The sequence below is a fragment of the Palaemon carinicauda genome, chromosome 1, assembly GCF_036898095.1.
Source record: "Palaemon carinicauda isolate YSFRI2023 chromosome 1, ASM3689809v2, whole genome shotgun sequence".
NCBI lineage: Eukaryota > Metazoa > Arthropoda > Malacostraca > Decapoda > Palaemonidae > Palaemon > Palaemon carinicauda.
The window spans coordinates 15,419,653-15,437,826 of NC_090725.1; the positions used below are offsets into that span (position 1 = coordinate 15,419,653).

The window sequence follows — 18,174 nt, forward strand, 5'->3', positions numbered from 1 at the left end:
TGCCCTTAATAGTCATTTTCCCAGATTTGGGAAACTTACATTCATCAATACTTGCATTTGCTATTCTCATTATCATTTCGGCTAGACTAGAAAAGTTTCTCTCCAATTACTTCCGATATTGGCATAGGATCGATCGCACAGTTTGTTTGCTCTCTTGATAATCCTGGTTATATCATCTTGTGTTATGTTGTTAAATCTTATTAATTTTTGCCGTGTGCCTGGTGTATCATTAATCTTATGTTTAGTATTTACAAATGACCTGGTTATATTTTCAATTTTGTTTTTAAAGAATACTAGAAAATTATTTGCTAGTTCCTGGTTACTGTATCGATCAGGTAGCTTCTTTTCTTTTACATTTCCCATTATACCTTTCAATAGACGATGTAACGTATTTATGTCTGTTGCTGCTTCGAGGATCTTTCTCTTATAGTATTCCCTTTTTTCCTTCCTAGTTGGTAGTAATATTGACACGTAGCAGTTTTGTATTCTACCCAAGTACTTTTAGTTTTTAACCTATTCCACTTTATTTCTTTACGTCTTTTTTTCACTCTATTTCACCAGAAGTCTCTCCATCAAACCAAGGAGATTGGTCTTTTACAGTTAGTCTTTTCCATCGGTGGGCGCATGGTATCATATTCACTTTTACGTACTTTATTATAAGTGGTCGTAAGACAGTAAACACACTTAGCTCCCAACAGGTCATCATGATCACAGGGAATGTTGATGGCATCATTTATTTTCTTTGTAACTTATTCAATAAATAAGGTAGGAGAAAAATTTGATTTATGTCTGTAGGGGTAGACAAGTTTGTGTACTGGGAGATAGTACATTTCTCTTCAACTTTTATATCAGGTACAATATTATTCATGTCATCACTTAAAACTAAGTCCAACGTATGCCCAGTAAAAGTAGTTGTACAGTCGACATTATTCACTAGTCGATATGGTTCTAATAACTGGCTAAATGCCAAAGCGTCAGGATTTGTAGCGTCATCCATCCAAAAATGGAAGTCTGCACAGATAACTTAATTAGTTTTTCTCCATGATAATCATCTCAATGAGAGCACGAAATTCTTCAAAAAAAAAAAAAAAAAAAAAGTTTGTTCTCGGAGGTTTGTAGATAACAAAGGATATATTTTTTTTTTTTTTTTTGCGTAAAGTTTATTTCTATACATTCAAAGCTTTAAAGCTTTCTATATTTATGAATTGATAAGATGATTTCTTTCTTATTGGAAAATATATTTTTCTGAAAAGATTGGTGCAGTTATAAACCAAATTAGATTCCCCATATCCTCATTCATTTCTTGCCTCGCTTCTTTTCTTCGCCTAATGATAAGAAAATCACGTGTCTCAGTTCCCAGAGCTATCTGTGATAGTTAAGCTAAAGAGGGATTATATACGTGTGGGATGTTGAGTTTTAAAGTAGTGTAAATTTGGCATACAGCATCAGTCAGTTTCTTGGGGTGAATATTTGGTTCCTGGAAAGTTGCCAAGAGGTCAAAAGCTCTGACATACAACGTGGCCTAGGCGCATTTTGATGACCGTAGTAGGGTTCAAGAAGGCAGGCACACACTTATAATAGTGAGTAAAAGGCAGAAAATTCTTTGCAGCTAAGACTGGGATTTGGATGAATTGTTGTGTAAGGTTGATTTTCAAGCTATTTATTTTTTTTTCTTAATAACATTAAAAAGTCAATGGTACCAGAACAACTCTAATCTCATGGTTTTCCCTGTTCTCACCCCTGTTCTTTCAATAAGGTACAGTAGGCCTACTTGATATTGGAGAAAGGAGACAGCTTGGCAATGCACTAATTTTGCACTAATTCGTAATATTCATGAACTAATTTGTAATAGTATATTTATGACTATCGGTTTGTGTGTATTTTGAAATTTATTAGTGTAAAAAGAAGGCATTGTTGAAAGTTCATAATTTGTTGTTCCATGTTTTTTGTGTTTAGGCTATTTGCACTTGCATGCACTCCAGGCAGATATATAAATTTCCAATAAGTCATTAAAAATTTTGTGGAAATAATAAGCTGTATTGTTGGCGTTACTCAGACAGAAATTGATCACAAGGATATAAAATATATGAAGATTCATCAAAGATATTTATGGCACTAAGAAACAGATTTAATTAACTTGACAAAAAAAGATGTAAGAGGAATATTTATTTTAAGTCGAGAAAATTACACAATTTTGTCAGTATCACATTATTCTTCATTTTTATCTAATTGCAGAACAGAATGTTTAAAGCAATTACGGTTACATGCATCTTGGCTCTTTTGGTTGAAGTGCATACTTTAGATAATGGTCTAGCTCTTACTCCGCCCATGGGATGGATGGCTTGGGAAAGATTTCGCTGTAACGTAGACTGTGAAAACGACCCAGACAACTGCATCAGGTAAGTTCGTTCGTTCGTTCGTAGTGTATTACAGCCAACTCTTCTTGTTGGCACGGGCTTTCCCTTGGTCGGCCCGTAGGTAACCTGTATAAAAATATAAGGTGGGTTATCACATTAAAGGAAAATTTAAAAGTTTTTTAGTGGTAGAGAAAGTTGTGGACAGGGTAAGGGTGATGGTGGCGGTAGTAGAGGGCCATCATTTCACGGATAGTAGTAGTATGAAAGTTGGGGGCGTAAGGCCTTTGAATGGTAGGGGAAAGGAGGCAGGTGGGGTTATCCAACCCTTTATTCCCTAGCCCTAGGGTTCCTGCGGAGAGATTTTAGTTGTAGGTTAAGTTTAGAAAGTACAGAGGATGATGTGAATAGGGCCTTACAATGAGGGGATGAGATGGTATGATGAGAATTTGAGGTCTTTACCTTGGTGGAGGTAGTCTTGAAAGCAATTGTGTGTGTCTATGCTTTCGACAATTGCCTTTGCCAGTTTGGCCGCAGCTTGCCCGGCCTGTGGTGTGTTGGTGTCTACTAGTACATCACCTCTCGCCTGTGCTGTTTCTCTGCATTCTAGTAAATGGTGCAAGAGGGCGTGTTGTGGTGTGACATCACAGTGATCACATGGTCTCTGAATGTTGTCTCTGATTTCCCAGTTTGTCTTGTATCCCAGTCTGAGCCTGTGTATACATACAGCCTGTTTCCTTGGGGTATATCTGTCTATGGGTGGAGGTTCTAGCTCCGTGGCCCATTTGTACCATGTGGCAGAGGGAGAGCCATTCTCTATCCACTTGTGTAGTTCCTTGATTAGGTTGTCCTTGACCTGTCTTTATTTTGTTTTTGATTTGTTGCAGTGCCGGCTGTATGTGCACCTGTACATTTTGGATGTGTCTGGTGCTTTTGGCTAGCTCATCAGCCTTTTCATTCCCTGGTATCCCGATGTGACTGGGGATCCAGCTTAGTGTTACAAGTCTCTCTTTCATTGTGCTGATATAGGAGGGATTTGATATCAGCTATCAGGGCCTTGTTTTCTTTATTTTTGTCCTGTTGCAGGGCTTGCATTGAGGATCGTGAATCAGTATGTATGACTACTGGTCCTTCATAATTTTCAATAGAATATTTTAGTGCTTGTTGTATTGCAACGAGCTCTGTCTGCAGGGTGGAGACATTGTTTGATGTTCTCCAGCATGCTGTGAATTTGCAGGTGAACTGCAGCTCCCGCTGTTTGGGTTCCAGGGTCTACTGTACCATCTGTATAGTAGATCTGTGCCCCTATTGTGTCTGCAAAGTGAATTGCTGCTTCTGCTGAATTTCCAAGTTCCTCTATTGTGGAGTTTTCTTTTGCCGTTGGGAGCTTGGTGTCAGGTAAGAAAAGCTCATCTCGTTATCAATGGAAGAAGGACTTACGGTAAAAAGTTGTCATAGGGTCACCGAATTTGACCCCGCAAGAAATTTCTGCCACTGATTTTGTGCCTTTGGTATTAAATTGTAAGCTAACAAATTTTGTTGACAAGAGTTGTTTTCTTTAAATAAGTATTTTTTCTGCTTAAAGGACCACAGCTTATCAGCTTAATTATGGATTATTTTTTTTCTAGACTACCTATTTAGACATGGTGAGTTTTGCTAAGCAATCTCTTGAAATGACAGATGAGTGTGAAATGCTGTTTAATTTAGACCGAGGAAATTTTCATTTTGTTGAATATCAGAAGCCTCAAACTATCTGTGGTGATTTATCAAACGGAAGTGGAAGCGCCACAGCCCTAAAACCATATGTTTAACAGTAGATAACTTTGAAAACGTTTGATAAATATATCAACCAAAGTTGTGTAAGCAGTTCAACACCAAATATCTGTAAGTAAAAGCTATTAGACATCACTTTATCCATCTTACTATTTAGTCTAGGGGCAAGTGTCATCCCGTAGGCTTCTTCAGTGTGCAAGTATGGGAGATATCTCATTTTCTTAGTTTTGGTGTCTAAAAAAAAATGAAATGGTGAAAGGGCCCAGAAATTTTTTTGAGTTGCCAAACCAAGATGGTTGCCAAAACGGCTACAGTAATATTTGAAATATATAGAAATTACTTATTTACGAGAAAATTAAGCATTTCAGAGGCTTTAGATTCCTTGCTACAATGTACCAATAATAAAATCTTAGATTGAAAGCAATTAAAGTTTTTTTAGGAATCGAAATCGAAGATAACGACCAAAAACAAAAAAGCAGGTAAAACATAAAATATGATATAAACAATTTTTCAGCAAGCAAAATGTCTTAAATCACAATATTCTAATAGATAGTTTGCAAAATTTTTAGATAAGACTGAGATATTCTCCTGGAGATCAAAAACCATATGGCACCCAGAATGGTTGCCCTCATGAAAAAAGCTAAGAAAAATTGAGCCGTCCTAGAGCGTGAAAGGCTAATTCTGTCCGAGGTCATCTATGTTGTAGTTTTATCACAAATCTAATAGGTTTTTTTTTTTTAATTGTAATCCAAAATCAAGATGGCTGCCATAATGACAGCATGAGAAAAAAAGAATGTAAAAAGCTAAGGATTAGGCGCAATTACAATATTATTGTCGCACGGATGTATTCATAAAAAATAAAATAATGTAATGAAATGAGCATTTCAACCCTGCCAAAGGTCTCATCAGGTGATTACTGGATTAGCCTAAAGGTCCATGGCTATTACTATGAACTCAAGGCATTTTTTTACTAAAAAAAAATTATAGAAATAACTGAAGCACCTACTTACAATAATGAATGAAAATATGCTTTTACCAAAGCAAAACCGATAGCGACACGTAAATAACTTTCAGGTTATAAATGTTCAGAGATTATACAAATTTAAGGTTATTCTTAAAACCTTTCTATTAAAAGATAAATATGTATTTGGTTGATAACGATGACGAGTCAGTAACTGAAAGGTCATCAAGCAAGTGAAAAAAAAATTAATGTTATATGAAAAGGAAAACTTACAAGGAAAAAACAAAATAATGAATTTATAAAATGTCTGAGAGGATATAAACATACTTATGACACTGTATCTGCGAGAATATGTGGCGTCGTTTTCTTAACTAATGTCAAATTCGCAAAGGTCATGATCGATGGTATTTTGGCAATAAATATCATCATCACCTTCATCATCTCCATTGAGGGTATCAACATTGTCACAAAATTCTGGATCGGCATTACAATAGCACATGTCAGTGTGTCTCAGTTTGTTAATACCGTAACATAAATACAGTTCTGAATAAATAGTTTTTGCTTGCAACCACACCCACTAATTTCTAAAATGGAAGACGGTTTTCTTGTCAATTAACAATAAACTTCCTTCAGTGTTCAATGCCACATTTGATAAAATCTTCAAAAATGTATCTGGTCAATTCATCTTTTGTTTTTCATGTAACAAGAACTTTCTTATTGTTGTATTAGAAATATTAGTCGTTGGTAATATCTTGTACCGAGTTCTACCAACAAATCTTTGTCTGTGGTCTCTAAAGCAGCTTTCGAAATTCCATCTATGTACGGATCAAATATAAGATGAACTTTTGAATACTGTTTGTATTCATCATCAATGACTTGGTAGAACAAAATTTAAAGTAAATCCTCAAATTCTTCACAAGAGATGACAGATGTTACTGGAGCTTGATGAACATAAACTGACTGACAGCTAGTGGTAGAGTTTGTATTAGTGCGAGTGTTGTAGGAAGATTTTCTAATATCGAGCACGTTTTTATTTGGCAAAGCAATGATGAATGCTCCTATCTTGAAAGAAGAAAAAAATGTGGAGAATTCATATTGAATTAGTCTTTGATCTGGAGGCTATAACATGTCAGGAGAACAAGGAAATGTTGGACTTTATTTCAATGACCTTTCATTCAAACCATAACTCTACCCTTTAGATCTTGAACTTTAACTTGAACTGGTTAGATGTTTAAGGTCCTGTTGGGACCTGTTCATCATTCTAAATAAATTTTATACTCTATTGAGTGGCATGCATGGCATTGAAACCTAGGAATTAACACTGGCAGGATGGGCTGTAAACACCTGGCAGGAGTCTCCAGTGGGCGTCAAGTCTACTCTTGAAGGTGTTCACCGTTGGTGCTTGCACCACAGTGTCTGGGAAATCATTCCATGTGTTGACCACCCTCTGGGAGAAAGTTCCTCTGCGGACATCTAGCCTACAGTGATTTTTGATGATTTTGAGACTATTACCTCTTGTTGCACTGTCTCTGGTGATTTCAAACTTTGGCCTGTCTGAATCATAGATCTTGTGTATGAATTTGTAAAGATCGATCATATCACCACGACATCTGCGAGGCTCAAGAGTGGGCAGTCCCAGTATTTCCAGTCTCTCAGAGTATGGCTTATCCCTCAGTGAAGCCAACAGCTTGGTTGCTCAACGCTGAACATCCTCTATTTCACTAAACAGGGTTTTGTGGTGCAGCTGCCATACTGAGTGGCCATACTCCAGGATAGGGCGCACAAGGCTTTTGTAGAGTTGTACGAAGAGATCATTGGTCTGGAAGTTAAAGGTACGCCGAATGATACCGACAACTCTATTGGCTTTTGCGGTTGCTTTAGCTACATGTTCTTTAGAGCTTAGCTTGTTGTCAATGTAGACGCCTAGATCTTTTTCATGTTCGTGCTCCTCCAGTGTTATTTTGCCAAGTGAGTTGTCATGCATGGTGTACTTTGCCTCAGATCTTTTGCTCCCAAGCTTCAGGACGCTGCACTTCTGTGGGTGGAAACGGAGCAACCAAACCTGTGACCAGTGTTGCAAGCTGTCAAGGTCAGCCTGTAGGTTGTCTGTTGCTCCGGAGATGTCACTGCGGGTAAACAGCTTTGTATCATCTGCAAACAACTTCACATCACTTGTGCAGACATTGGGCAGGTCATTGATGTAGATGACAAATAGAATCTGACCAATCACGCTTCCTTGTGGTATCCCACTCGTCACTGGTGCTGGTCATGATGTTGCTCCATTTACTGCTACACACTGCTGCCGATCTTTCAGAAAAGCCTGTATCCATTCGAGGACTTTGCCCTGGATGCCACACGACTTGATCTTTAACAAGAGGCGACGGTGTGACACAGAGTCAAACGCCTTCATAAAGTCCATGGATATAACGTCAACACTTCCTCCTGCATAGAGAGTTTCTGTCCAGGTATCCATAACATCCAGAAGTTGAGTTACACAGGATCTCCCTTGTACAAAGCCATGTTGCTCTCTGCTGATGAGTTGATTTTCCTCCAAATGTCTGATGACTACTTCTCTGAGTTTTCCCATCACCTTACAGAGTATGCATGTGAGGCTGACTGGTCTGTAATTGCTTGCTTGTAGGCAGTTTCCTTTCTTGAAAATAGGTGAGACCGTCGCTTTTCTCCAGTCCTGTGGTACTTGTCCCTCGTGCAAAGACTTGCGAAAGAGCAATGTTCCTGGGTGAGCCAATATGTCTGCAGCCTTTGAGAGAACAAGAGGGCTGATACCATCCGGTCCTGAAGCTTTGTTGGTCTTTAGAGTGTGGAGTAACTTCCGTACCTTTTCTTCGGAGATCTCAAAATTTTGCAAGGGTGTGTTGTACTCAGCAGTTGGTGGGTCGGGTAGCAGGCCATCATCTTGTGTGAAAACGCTCTGAAAGAAGTCGTTCAGTATCTCTACCTTTTCTATATCTGATGCTGCTGTGCTACCATCTTTCTTCTTTAGATCTCTTATTCCTGATTTTGTCGTTGTCTTGCTTTTGACATATGACCAAAAAGCTTTTGGATTACCTTTTGCTTCGGCTGCTACTTTAGCTTCTAATCCTCCTTTTGCTTTTTTGCATTTCTTGCTAGCTCTGTTCCTTGCTATGTAGTCTTCCTTTTCTCTGGTTTGTTGCCACCTTCTGAAGAGTGTGTTTCTTCCTTCCTGATTCCAGTGTTTCTGTCCATCCATTTTTTCGCATAGGCTCGGCCTACGGATTTGGTTGGTACTGAGTGTTGGATTGCCTGGTTGATTTTGTCTTTAATCAGTGTCCACATGTCATCCACATTCCTGCCCTCCAGCTCACTGTCCCAGTCTGTCTCCTGCAGTTCACTTCTAAGTTTGTCAAAGTCTGCCTTTGGGAAGTAGTCTTTTTTGCTGAGACGGAATTGCTTTGCAGTGATTTATTTTAATAATGAGCGTGTGATGGTCTCTTTTCCCCATTCCCGGTGCCACTGTGATTTCTTCTATGAGGTCTTCACGGTTTGTAAAGACCAGGTCCAGCACGTTGGATTTCTCCCCCTCTATACCTTGTAGGCTCTTTCTGATGCTGTACAAGGAAGGCATCCTGAGTAGCTTTCAGAAATATTGACGCTGGTTGGTCTGGGCCAACTGTGCTGATTTCTCGCTTCCAGTCTATGCTGGGGAAGTTGAAATCGCCAATCAGAAGTAGGTCTGGTGTGGTTGCCTCTGTAGCTTACCCCAACAGTTTATTTAGTTCCTTGTATTTTCTTCGCTGTTGCTTGGGCTTCTGTAGAAAAGACCTACAAGGAGGGAAGAGTTATTTGCCATGTTGCAGTCAACAAAAAGTGCCTCATTGAAATAACTAAGTGTCCACTCGATCACAAATGACTGGCTTCAAATCTTTCAAGACCAGCAAGCATATGCCTCGCCCATCTTGCTCAAGGGTATGGAACAGTTCATAGCCTTCTATATTAATTTCACACTCTTGAAGATTATATCTTGATCTTTTCAGCTTCAGTTCAGTTATGCCTAGAACTGCTGGCTGGTGCAACTCAACCACTGCATGAATTTCAGAAAGTTTTATAGTCACTGTATCCACATTGCAATAAATAAATGTTAAATCACCAATAACAGACTGCTCAAAAGAAAAATTTGGAGAGATGTTCATGTTTAAAACTGTACAGATTTGCTCTTTCTTTGTCTTTTATTGTTTCATTGGGCTCCGCCTTGCGGGCAGGGCCGGGTACTTCCAATGTTTACTACCCATCCGTCTCGTCGGACCCAATGGGCATGTGCGTCCCCCGAGTTTTTTTAATCCTCTCTCTTCTGCTTCAGTTCTTGGTAAAGGCCTCCTCCTCCTCTCTCTCCCTTGGTGTAAGGTCCTTCCGCAGTGTGATTTTGCCGACAATTTTTCTGATTGTCATGTCCTCTCCTTCAGACTGTTCTTGTTTCTTTGTTTTGTGAAAAGCTTTGACGATTTCATAGCGTGCGTTTTCTGAGGGGAAGGTCAATCTCAGAGGTCTTGTCTTTTTTGTGCTTCCAGCACCCTTATCTTCTTGTGGCCCATCTTTCTTTGTGTTGTAGAGTAGTTTTCCCAAACGACGAATTTCTGTTGGTTGATGCGCTCCTTTGATCACTCCCAGGATCTCCTGCACTGATTTTTCATCTTGTGCTTGACCATGTTCTTTCCCCTTGGATGTGTTTTCCTCAAGACCAAAGATAACTGTTGGTAACCCTTCTGGTACGGTCCCGAAACTCTGCTAATTCTTTCTTGGTTGCCTCGTTTGCTATTTCCTGCATAGTCGCCTCGTTTTTCACTCTGTCCTCAGTTTGTGGTTCATTTAGAGCCTTGACTGCATCACGCAAACCTTAAGGGAGGTCGCCCTCTTCCATTTTTTCACCCTTACTTTCAAGCTGTCAACATCCTCTGTCAGGTTATTCACTTTTCTTTCAAGATTAATCATGTTCAGCAGGAATTTGCTTGCTTGCATGGTCTAGGGCAGCTGATGTGCAAGTATTTAACGTCATTTTTTTGTCTTATCAAAATGGTTTGTAACTGGTTTCAAAGCGTTCTGTTACGAAATTCAAGGAAATTTTTTCACCAGTAGCTTTGACTTATCCCATATCATACTGTACTTCTGCAAGAAAGACTTCATGAGTGACTAAGTTAACCAGTTTGTTAGTTTGTTTGCGACAGCATTTATGGTAATTCCAAAGCCCTTTTCAGTACAATCACATTCTTATATTTATGATTCTACAGTTTCATAGAAGAACTATGATGTTGATTCCTTTCTACAGATGGACGTATCCCTACAAGAAAATAATCGGTCTCATTAACAATAAGCGTGAGTACTATATTAGGAAAAATGTTACCTGTGCTGACTCGTTAATAGTCAATCCTTCTTGCATTCTTATTACCCCATTTTCCTGTTCCAATATTTCATCAGTACCAAGGATGGAAAATGGAACAGTATACTTAATCACTATCCAATTTCCTTGCATGAACTCATTTCAGTTTAAAGGTGCTAGAGTTTCTAGATGAGCCATCTCTGAAAGTTAGAGTAATCATCTTTGCATAATTTTTTCGATCCATGGAAAAAAAATCACAAAACTTTTAAGAGCAGCTAAAGACAACAACTAGTCTGATTCTCGAACAGCTTTCACAAATAGTAAAATTAATCTCCACCATGTCCATTTAGGTACGAAAGAATTTAAACACTGGTTCATTCTTCGCCCGTCCATCACAAAATAGATGCAATTTTTTAGTAATCTTTCGAATTTGATAACAGCCTAGCATGAGCTTCCTTTGTGTCAGATTAGTCTTTCTTCAAAAAATCTTGATTTGCAACATGTTGTCGAATGAACTCTTTAAATAATAGCATTGTCAAGGCAGAAAGTTACAATATGATCTTTTAGGCCCTACAGACCTGCTTAATTTCAGAGATTTGCTAATGAGTAACTCTACTATAGAGATTGCTTCAATACACATTTCTGGAATATCATCACCTCGAATAAAATCTCCAATTGTGCACAATTTGGTAATGTTAATATGCAGTTTTCAGGGCTTTAGTATCCATATCCATTGTCTCTTCTGGCCGTTTCATGCTGTTTAAGAGGCTTATATTATGTTATTTCTACAGTAACTTTACTGCCAGATCCAAAAACCAGGTTATTGGCCTTCTTTATACACATCATAATAATGAACTGAACAGAATGATCTGTAGGCGAGACTGTGATCAATGATAGCATAGACACTTTTGATACAAGTTTCATTTCGTCTATTATTGACATGTATTTTGAGCAAGTGGGAGTGGAAATAAAATTCCTCTTGGAACAACCATAATCATCTTTATCCATTTCTTCAAGGATATACAATAAAGTTTCTTCTGAAATGAACTATACTCATTTTTTTTTTAATGAGACGCATTTGCACCGACTCGCTGTGGTGTCCTTTTAGCTCGGAAAAAGTTTCCTGCTACCCGATTGGTTAGAATTATCTTGTCCAACCAATCAGCGATCAGGAAAAATTTCAGAGCTAAAAGGGCACAGTTGCGAGTCGGTGCAAATCTGCCTCGCTAAAAAAAAATTGACTATAGTAACCAAGCAAGAATAGCGAGCCTTGCTTCATACACTATTGTTAAACCATATGGTTTCTCTTTATGAACTTGAGGTTCTGGTCAGCAAGCTGTCCAATTTAAGAGTTAATGAAAAGGAACCATGTCTGGTAGAACATCATTTACATTTGATAAAGACCTGTTGTTTGAGTATTTCAAAACCAAGTTATACAATATCATCATTTTCCTCCTTGACCTGATACATTGTCATTATAGCCCAATGTAATGTTATTTTACCATCCACTGTGTCCACACAAAACCTAAATTGTCTTCTGCACAATGTATAAATCTACCTAGTACTATATCTTGAGGCATGTATATTTCAGAATTTTCTCTTATCTTTTCGAGAACGCTTGATGAGTTCTGAGTTTCTTGTTCTACAGTAGAACTCTCAGATAATCAACAGAGCAACCCAATCCATGAAGCATTTCGATTAGTTTTCATTTCTGTTTGAACCATGTGTTAAGCCAACAGCCACTTGAAGAGGAGTTTCATTTATGGTGTGGAACTGTGAACTAGACATATGTGCAAGTTGTCTATCAGTGAGACATGATAACATTAAAAGATGAGATAACACTTCACTTTTATTCGTAATACCTTTACATTTCCACCTTCTGGTTTTGATATGTCAAATTGCATCAGGATGCACCATTTGAAAAACGTTTGCACTTCCTCTGGTATACACACTTTCATATCAAGAAAAATAGAGCCCGCAAAATATCAACGTTTGCTAAGCATAATTTTCTTTTTTAAAATGGTAGCTGCTTGATATAGAATAACTGACTCTTGTTCGTGTTATCAGTTTCATATTCAATATTTTCTTAGAGTCCGTCCCTCATACGTTTAACTGAAACTCTGTTGCTCATTCACTCTATTGGGATGACTAAACTCAATACCATCTTCTGATGATTTTATTTCTATGAAATTCTTGATTCATTTTCGATTCGTCATTTTGGCTTTACTGGCATCATTAACAGAGCAAAGGGACTTCAATACCTCCAAAGTTCCCATATCAAAAACATTCCCTCTCAGTTAAAACATCCGATAATGCTTCGATGAATGCAACTGTAGAGGTGGCATAGGTAATATTAATATCTATTTTAACTCCACCATCTTTAATTGTCTCTCTCTTAAGCACATTGATTACATGCTTCGTTCAACATTTATGATGGTACATGACATCTACTGCATGGGTATCTATTGGGTTAACCGCAGCATTAAGTCTGACACAAGTTCCCATTTCCACTTAACTGCACAGGCTTATTCAAAGTTTCCCTGCATTATCAGTCGTAACTTGCCAATTTTCTTCTTATATATGTCTTCTCTATCGCAGAAGAAACATTTAGATTTTACATAAAGTGGTATTTGAGTACGTGCTGCTATGTTTCCTTGCCTTTGTGAATGACCTGGCTCCTGTTCTTGTTCTCTTTCTTTTCTTTGAATATTATCTAAGTACTTTCGTAGCTTATCACAAACTTGCTTATGGGCGATCTACTAATAACAACTTCAATGAAATTTACCATTTCTACCTTTTAAACTGTTAACTGAAAATTCTTCAGTGACGAAGTAGCTTATTAAAAAGCATTTCTCATCACCCCATTCAGAACGATTCAAAGTACACTGTACATTTTTATTGTCACTACCGTCAGTTGGATTTACAACAAACGCATCTGAAGATTAGGACTGACATAAGAGATATAGAGAGCTATCAAAAGATTTCTTTCTCTTCGCCTCGGAGGCAATCTGTGAACATGGTGTCGCCATGATATAATATCTATTCATCAAGCCTGTATTTGAAAACAAACATCTTTTGAAATTTATAGCATTGAAATATTATTTAATACATTCTTTTCAATTTTTTTAAAAATTGTCTGAGACAAGTGCCATCCCGTGGGCTCCTTCAGTATGCAAGCATGGGAGATTTTTCATTTCTTTAGTTTTGGTGTCGAGAAAAAGAACTAAAATATTTTTTTTTTTCAACTTTTTTTAAAAATTTCATCATTGTTGTATGATAACTGGACCTTGAAATATTGAAGTTTGAACTTTGACCTATGAAATCAGTGACCTTTCCCTTTTACGTTATTGACCTCAACTCTCCCATATACAAGTCATTTTAGGCAATTATTTTATATCCTATATATACAACAAATTTGGTAATAATTACTCTAAAATCAATGTGGAAAAAAAAATGTTTTCCTACAATCATGATAAGACTTACACTGCGACTTTGGTTGCCATAATGGTTTTCAAACCAATATATCTTCGCGTTCATCATAAGGGTAAGTCATGATTCACATTTCAATATATATATGACTTCTGGACCTCTAACATCTGCATCATGGGTAATAATTGTACCATAAATTTCTTATTTTTACGTTGAAGCTATTTTAGCAGCCATCCTGATATTGGCGTACCTAACAGTTTTGTTTTGTTTTTTTAGCTAATCACCATCCATAATTATTATTTATAATCACCACAACAACAATAACAACAACAAACGAGACCTCTCCCACACTTGCATACTATTCCGATACCATATCAGATGGATGGTATCAGAAGTTAGATTTCTGTCCCTATTTATGGTACCTTGAAAAACGCCATGACTGGATTCATATTTTTTTACTATTTACTACTCATCTCCTTTTTTCACAAAATTCCTCATTGCGTATTTTTTTCTCGTTTGCGCGGAAAAGTGTAAAACCCTTTTCATGCTGTTTGTTATGAAACATAAAATATCCTTACCCATTGCATCAGAGTAATAATCAGTAATAAAAATCTATTACATTATGTTTTAAAGGAACTTTTATCGATGATTTGATTCTGGAGTAGGTTTTCTTCCTATTAAAAATTTTGCAGGTAACATAGAAGAATTTTGTAGCATTAATGGTAGAATTGCAGGATTGATTATCAAACTAAATATTATCACATGGTTTTGCTACTTCTTTTTGTAGCCTTATGGTGCAAATAGTAGAGCATTCTTGACTGAGAACTAAGTAGATATAGCGATGTCACTTAAAATTGCTGGGGGGAAAAACGGTAGAAACTAATGAATAAATTTGGCCAGTCATTTACCGTTTAAAAAACTGATATATTGACCTTAGGAGTGATATTACGGTCATCAACCCGTAAACGTTAATAACAAAGTAGGGTAAAAATTACGGTTACCTGTATCACTGAAATACGAGTGAGAACTGTATATTCTTACGGAGAATTTCAGATTAGAATAGTTTTTTTTTTTTTTTTATGTTGTGTAGGTGTCTTTGCTTAAAATCCAGTGAAATGTGTACCGGATTATAATGGAATGCTGTGGGTTGTCGTTGGAGCAATATAGAAATGACCAAAAGTTACAGTTGTATACCTTCACAGCACCGTTGAAATATGGGTTGGCCTCCTCGAGATAATTTTCCTTTATTCTCCATCCCACGTGGGTGAAACCCTTTGTCAGATAGTTTATCCTCTCCTAATATTCTTGCATATTGCTTAAATGTTTACAAAACAACTACATGTGGCAGCAGTAAAACTTACACTCAAGCCAAAGACAATTAATGAGGTTACTGTTAATACAGAATTCAGTTAGGTAAAGCTTGCCCATAGAAACACAAATCAAATAGATTTTTCATTATAATTTGGAAACCAGGTGTTAGGCTACCTTCGTTTGATAAACAATGGCTGAAGTGGTATAAGTGACTCAGTGTCCGTATGAAACCCTGCATGATTTTGTTTTCAGCCTATTGTACTCGTTGCAGTATTGGGAGGTGTTATTTTTTCTTTCTATAAGTGGAGGAGTTTTGTTTCATTTTGTTCTGGCGGGTTTATACCATGGCAGCTCAACAACACCGGGTGGTGTCCGATCCTACCAAGATCAGTTTCAAACTTAGGTGCTCGATGTTCGAGGCATATATTGAACATCAAAATATTTCAACTGCGCAAAAAAAAAAAAAAAAAAAAAAAAAACTATTGGTTTGGTTAGGATCAGATGTGTAATTAAGTCTGGGAATTGGAAGTGGTCATTATTTTTTGTGTTCACTCTACTCTATTGTGGGTTACTAATTGATAAAGAAGTTAGGTTAATAAATGAACAACAAAATATCTTGTAACAATAAGATAGGTAAAAATTATACTTATCCTAATATTTCCAATTTTTGGTTACTCTTTGTAAGGTCAGAGCTTCCTCCTAGTTAGGTGTGGATAACCAGAAGGCCATAATGCGGCCATAATACCTTTGGATACCTAAGGGGAAGTTTTTAAATTTTATAGCAATACCTATATAACTTCACCTTGGAAAAGATATGGAAACTTTGCAATTTATATCACTAGCAAGAGAATATAATTTCGTGAAATGGGTAAAAGAAAACTTGACATATAATTACAAACAAGATTTTTTTTTACTTCAATTTTGATTTTAATGGATTCCCTTTGATGGGAATTTTGTCTCAGTTGAGAATAAATTTGGAGCTTAGATCATCGACCCAACACGTGGCTTTACAGCAGGAAATTAGATAACAGTTAATATCTCACTATATGATAAGGTTATAGCAATACATTTCCAGATTTAAAGTCAAATAAAGTAAAATTAGTGAGATAAAGTCTGCTTTCAAAACTAAATGTATTATATTCATTGTTCATTACTTTTCTTGTAGTTTATTTATTTCCTTATTTTCTTTCCTCAATGGGTTATTTTCCTTGTTGGAGCCCTTAGAATGATAGCATCCTGCTTTTCCAGCTTAGCTTGTATCTTAGCTAGTAATGATAACAATAATAGCCTAGGAACTAGAATAGATTATCTCAGTGTAATCCAAAGGTGTGGCTAAATAACCACCACTGCTTTAGGAATGTTCACCTATAGATTATGCAACTCTAATTTTCGTCCATAGCTAACTTATTTAATTAACTGATGTGCCCATACGGGATTAGCATATGAATATTTATTTTGCAAGAAGTCCGATGCAATAAACAGGTAAAAAGTAAGGGATTTATCAATGCTATTGAAAACAACCAAATGTATTTTAAAAGGTGTTCTTTATATATTGAAAGGAACATATAAAAGAAACTATACCCTGTTTAAAAATAATGGAAGATATATTTTGTGTTTCTCTTTACGATATTTTCTTTTTATCTGGTAAGGAACTTTATTTAGAAATAATTTCTTAGTAACAATAAAGGTATGCATTTCTTTCTATGAAAATATTAGCATTATTTTCATCTATATTTAATTATTATCGAAAGTAACATTCCCTGATACAAATTCTTACCGCAAATCTTCCTTCTTTACCAGTGAATCTCTTTTCACGACCATGTCGGATCTGCTAGTGAGTGAAGGGTATGCTGATCTGGGATACAAGGTGGTCTCCCTTGATGACTGCTGGCTTGCAAATGAGCGCGATGCTGAAGGAAAACTACAACCAGATCCATTGCGTTTTCCATCTGGCCTGAAAGCCCTTGGAGATTATGTAAGTCCGCGGAGAAAGAGAATTATATGAGTTTGCAAACCTGTATTAACGTGATAATTTGATCGAAGTAAACAGATAAGTATCGAGTCAGAATACAGAGCTGTGATTTTAGACAGTGAAAAACATTCTTTATTAAACTGCAGTGAAAAAAAAAATCTTGGTTCAACAGGATAGAACTGCATAACATGTACATGAATCAGTGAAATGATATGGTGGAATTAATAGAGGCGATGTTGATCTATGATTGTTTAATATTAAATGGAAATGTGGGTGTTTGTGTATCTATTTGTATGTACCTACCTAACAAAGTTATTAGTTGATATTTTTGTGTTCTTGAAATCAATTCTGAACAACCAAGAGAAAAGTTTTGCACTTGCTCCTGTAAATTGATACCACTATTTCTTATAATAACTAGTTATAAAAGATCTATGAAAATTTATCAAAAGTAAATTTTGTTGCATGAATTTAAATGTTAAATATGTTAAGATTGTTTTTTTTTTTTACATGTTTTATATTTATCAAAGTCTTTGCCATTATCTCTCTGTCTCTCTCAGATTCATGCTAAAGGGTTACTGTTCGGTATGTACGAGGACTATGGCAACTACACTTGTGCGGGTTATCCGGGTATTTTAGGTCACCTAGAGGTTGATGCTAACACTTTTGCCGAGTGGGGTGTTGACTACCTTAAACTGGATGGCTGTTACGCTGACCCGGTTGAGATGGACATTGGTAAGTTATGCTTATCTTTTTTTATTGAACTTGAAACTGGACTGACTAAATGTATCAGTGGTTAAGATCAGAGTTGTAAAGAAGAGAGTTTTTTGGATTATTTCATAGTTCTTTTTATAACTTTCTGATCTGTAAGAGTAGCTTTATGCTGATTGTATTATTAAGAATTCGATAGCCAAATTAGAGCAGATTAAATGTTTAGGATTTATGGAAGTTAGGTGTTTGGGAGTATCAAGAGGTGTGCTTCCTCTGTTAATAGGGCAGCCACATCCTTATACCATGGCCCAAG

The 18,174-nt window shown here is 36.8% G+C and overlaps 1 protein-coding gene across 3 annotated transcripts in view; it reads left to right on the plus strand.

The window, feature by feature from the left end:
• Positions 1–1,407: 1,407 nt before the first annotated feature.
• The window catches only part of LOC137647082 (alpha-N-acetylgalactosaminidase-like), a 53,888-nt gene continuing 37,121 nt past the window's right edge, over positions 1,408–18,174 (plus strand). For 2 of the 3 annotated variants that reach the window (XM_068380285.1, XM_068380274.1), the window contains exons 1-4: positions 1,612–1,638; positions 2,236–2,399; positions 16,982–17,156; positions 17,711–17,885. In XM_068380285.1, the coding sequence (XP_068236386.1) occupies positions 1,627–1,638; positions 2,236–2,399; positions 16,982–17,156; positions 17,711–17,885 (526 nt within the window). In that variant the 5' untranslated portion in view covers positions 1,612–1,626. Of the gene's footprint in view, positions 1,581–1,611; positions 1,639–2,235; positions 2,400–16,981; positions 17,157–17,710; positions 17,886–18,174 lie in introns of those variants that run through there. The other variant, XM_068380296.1, reaches the window with a different exon arrangement.